We start from the raw sequence: 3,569 nt of genomic DNA, 5'->3' as shown, positions 1-3,569 counted from the left end.
CGAGGTGCTTGTTTTAATCCATATATGGATTTCTCAAGCTTACACACTCTATTAGGGTACTCAGTACTAACAAAACCCTCTCGCTGACTCATGTAAACATCCTCAGCTAGTTTTCCATTAAGGAAGGCGGTTTTGACATCCATTTGCCATATTTCATAATCATGAAATGTAGCTATTGTAACATAACCCTAATAGACTTAATTTATGCTACTGGTGAAAAGTTATCATCATAATCAACTCCCGGAGTTTGAGAGAAGCCCTTTGTAACCAGTCGCGCCTTATAAGTGTGTACATTACCATCCATGTCGGTCTTCTTCTTGAAGATTCATTTGCACCCTACTGTATTGCGACCTGGTACATTGTCAACCAAGTTCTAAACTTGATTGTCATGCATGGATTGTATCTTGCTATCCATACCTCTTTCCATTTAGCAGCCTCAAGGCCTACCATGGCTTCCGTGTAGCTATTAGGTTCATCCAGACTTAACAGTGTGATATCACTGATAAGTGTATCACCTTCTGCAGTAATATGGAAACCATAGTAATGCTCAGGTGCATTCCTAACTCTCGTGGAACGTCTCAGAGGTATAGACTCTTCTGTTGGATCAACAGGAGTTTCCTCCTCATGTTGATTGCTAGGGTTTGAGGTTCCTTCACCACTTGACTCTTGAATTTCTTCAAGGTCAATTTGCCTCCCACTGTTTCCTTGGCTTATGAATTCTCTCTCGCGAAAGACTCCTCTCCTTGCTTCAAAGACCACATTATCACTAGGTCTGTAGAAGAGGTAACCGAAGGATCTCTGTGGGTAGCTGATGAAAATACACCTCTCACTTCGAGGTTCGAGCTTATCGTGAGACTCGCGCCTCACAAAAGCCTCGCAACCCCAAATCTTGACGTGGTCCAGATTTGGAACTTTTCCGGTCCACATCTCATGAGGTGTTTTGGCAACCTTCTTTGTAGGGACTAGATTAAGGATATGGGTGGCATTCTCTAAGGCATACCCCCAAAATGAGATTGGTAGCGAAGCTCGACTCATCATGGAACGAACCATATCCAACAAGGTTCGATTGCGCCTGTCAGCCATACCATTAAGCTGTGGTGTCCTGGGAGGTTTCAATTGTGAGATAATCTCACATTCCTTAAGATAGTCAATGAACTCTGCCCTAAGATACTCACCACCTCGATCGGATCAAAGTATCTTAATGTTCTTTCCCAACTGATTCTCTACTTGATGTTTAAACTCTTTGAATCTTTTAAAGGTCTCTGACTTATGCTTGATTAAGTAGACATATCCATATCTACTAAAATCATCAGTAAAAGTCACATAGAAGCGGTTAGCATCTCTTGTGGCAGTTTTGCAGGGTCCACACACATCAATATGTATGAGGTCCAAAGGGTGACTTTGTCATTTTCCCAAGGAAACAAGATTCACAGCTATCATCTCATTTTAGGTCAAATGACTCCAAGACTCCATCCTTTTAGAGTTGGCCTATGTGTTTCTTGATTACATGTCCAAGACGACAATGCCATAATGATTCTTTATCCAAACTAGTGGAAGAATCGATACACAATACATTATTTCCTAGGTTATCAACAACCGAATTATTATAACTAGAATAATTAATATTAAGCCTAATCATTCCATTACATACATATCCAAAACCCATAAAAGAACCATGTCTTGACAGGATATACTTGTCACTTTCTAATACTTGTTTGTAACTATAATTATTTAAAACAATTTCAGACATAAGAATCTTTCGAATCCCTGGTACATATAAAACATTGTTTAGACACAAACACTTTCCAAAAGTAAATTAAATTAAAACAGATCCTACATCCTTGATTGGTTCGGTTGCAACATTTCCCATTTTCACCACAGATCCATCTTCAATTGGTTGACATTCCTTGAACCAACGAAGATCTTTACATATATGGATTGTTGCTCCCGAATCCACCCACCATGCAACATCATCATCCTGCACATAAAATGCTTAAGAAATCACAGAAATATAATTCTAAACATATTTAGAATTCTGCATGAAAACAACAATCTGACCTTGTTACTTTTCTGGATCCTTGGATCCACTTGGTCCAGCACCATCCTTGTTCACTTTACGAAGACGGTAATCTTTCTTGAAGTGACCCAGTTTGTTACAAATCCAACAAACAAACTTAGCCTTCTTGTTGGAAGACTTGTCATCCTCTCCTTTAAACTTCCTTTTTTTCTTTAGACTTCTTGGTATTCTTTGAACTTTCTCCTTCCACCATGTTCACAGAAGAGGAACCAACTTGATTCTTGCCTTTAGGATTGTTATCAAGTTCTTGAGTCCTTAAGGACTCTTCAATCCGTAAATGGCTTCCAAATTAAGTCAAAGGCAATTCCTCTTTGTTATGCTTCATATTGTGTTTAAAATCCTTCCAGGAAGGGGGCAGTTTGTCAATCATCACAACCACAAAATTGGCTTCATCCATTTTTAGATTGTGTTGAGAAAACTGTCCCAAAATCCTTAACATTTCATGGAATTGTTCCATAATAGGTTTGGATTCAATCATCTTGCAACCCATAAAGTTACTAACAAGAAACTTCTTGCTAGAAGCATCTTCAGCCATGTACTTGGACTCAAGAGAATCCCACAGTTCTTTTGTAGATTCAAAATTTTGATAGATATCAAATAGAGAGTCAGACATACCATTGAGAGTATGACCACGACATATGTAATCATTATTTTCCCACTTTGATCTCCTTTGTGTTGCCTCCAGAGGTTCATCTTCAACAGATTCTGGTAAGACTAGCATCGGTGTACTCAGAACATACACCACTTTCAGAGTGGTAAGGAGAAAGTGCTTCTTCTTCTGCCATCTACGAAAATATTGCCCTTCAAACTTGTTCAATTTTTCAAACTTGTTTGTCATATCCTTCACAGAATCGCCACTTGCCATGATCACAGATTGCTTTGATTTTTGTTAGAATTTCGGGGTAATAAAGGCACTTGGATATCTGAGAATTGTGATTTCACTTTCAAATCAAAGTATTTGGGTGGTACTCCCTAATCTTTGATTGGATAAGACTCAGAAGAGACTCAGAACAGAGAATGAAATGAATGAATTTCGTGAGTACCAGAAAACTGACCAAAATTGGTTAAAAACCTCCTTTGTTTGAAAACTGTCAAAATTGTCATAAAACTGTTTTTTTAGCAGTAAAAAATGTCATAAATCCCGATTTTCTATAAGGATTAATGCAAAAAACATGTCAAATATTCAAAATTTGGATTTCTGATGCATTTTTAATACAACAATATAACTCAAATAAAAATTTCAGCTTGACCTCAGCCAGGGGCTCTGCCCCTTGGACCCCACTCCTAGGGGCGCTGCCCCCGGACCCCCGTTCATTCAGGGGTTTCATCCCTAAATGACAGTCTACTTTTAGTCTTGAATAAACTTAAACAAGTGTGCACTCCACACATTCCTTACTTGTTTAATATTCATCAAAATTGCTTTTGGTCAACAAGTCAACCCATTACACTTAAATACAATTAGTGAAATAAATTACCAACATGATATTGGGTG

General features: G+C 38.2%; 1 protein-coding gene across 1 annotated transcript; it reads right to left on the bottom strand.

Moving 5' to 3' along the window:
- Window positions 1–2,366: 2,366 nt before the first annotated feature.
- On the bottom strand, window positions 2,367–2,942 carry LOC128127482 (uncharacterized). The gene has a single exon (XM_052765963.1). It carries the CDS (start codon window positions 2,940–2,942, stop codon window positions 2,367–2,369), a length of 576 nt encoding a protein of 191 aa, XP_052621923.1.
- Window positions 2,943–3,569: the final 627 nt, after the last annotated feature.

Source organism: Lactuca sativa, chromosome 1 (genome assembly GCF_002870075.4).
Source record: "Lactuca sativa cultivar Salinas chromosome 1, Lsat_Salinas_v11, whole genome shotgun sequence".
Lineage (NCBI taxonomy): Eukaryota > Viridiplantae > Streptophyta > Magnoliopsida > Asterales > Asteraceae > Lactuca > Lactuca sativa.
The sequence above is the reverse complement of the archived record's forward strand: the minus strand, read 5'-3'. Positions and strand labels throughout refer to the sequence as shown.

Bases quoted from the DNA above. Each gene is read 5' to 3' on its own strand.
- LOC128127482 (XM_052765963.1), bottom strand. From the start codon at position 2,942: ATGGCAAGTGGCGATTCTGTGAAGGATATGACAAACAAGTTTGAAAAA.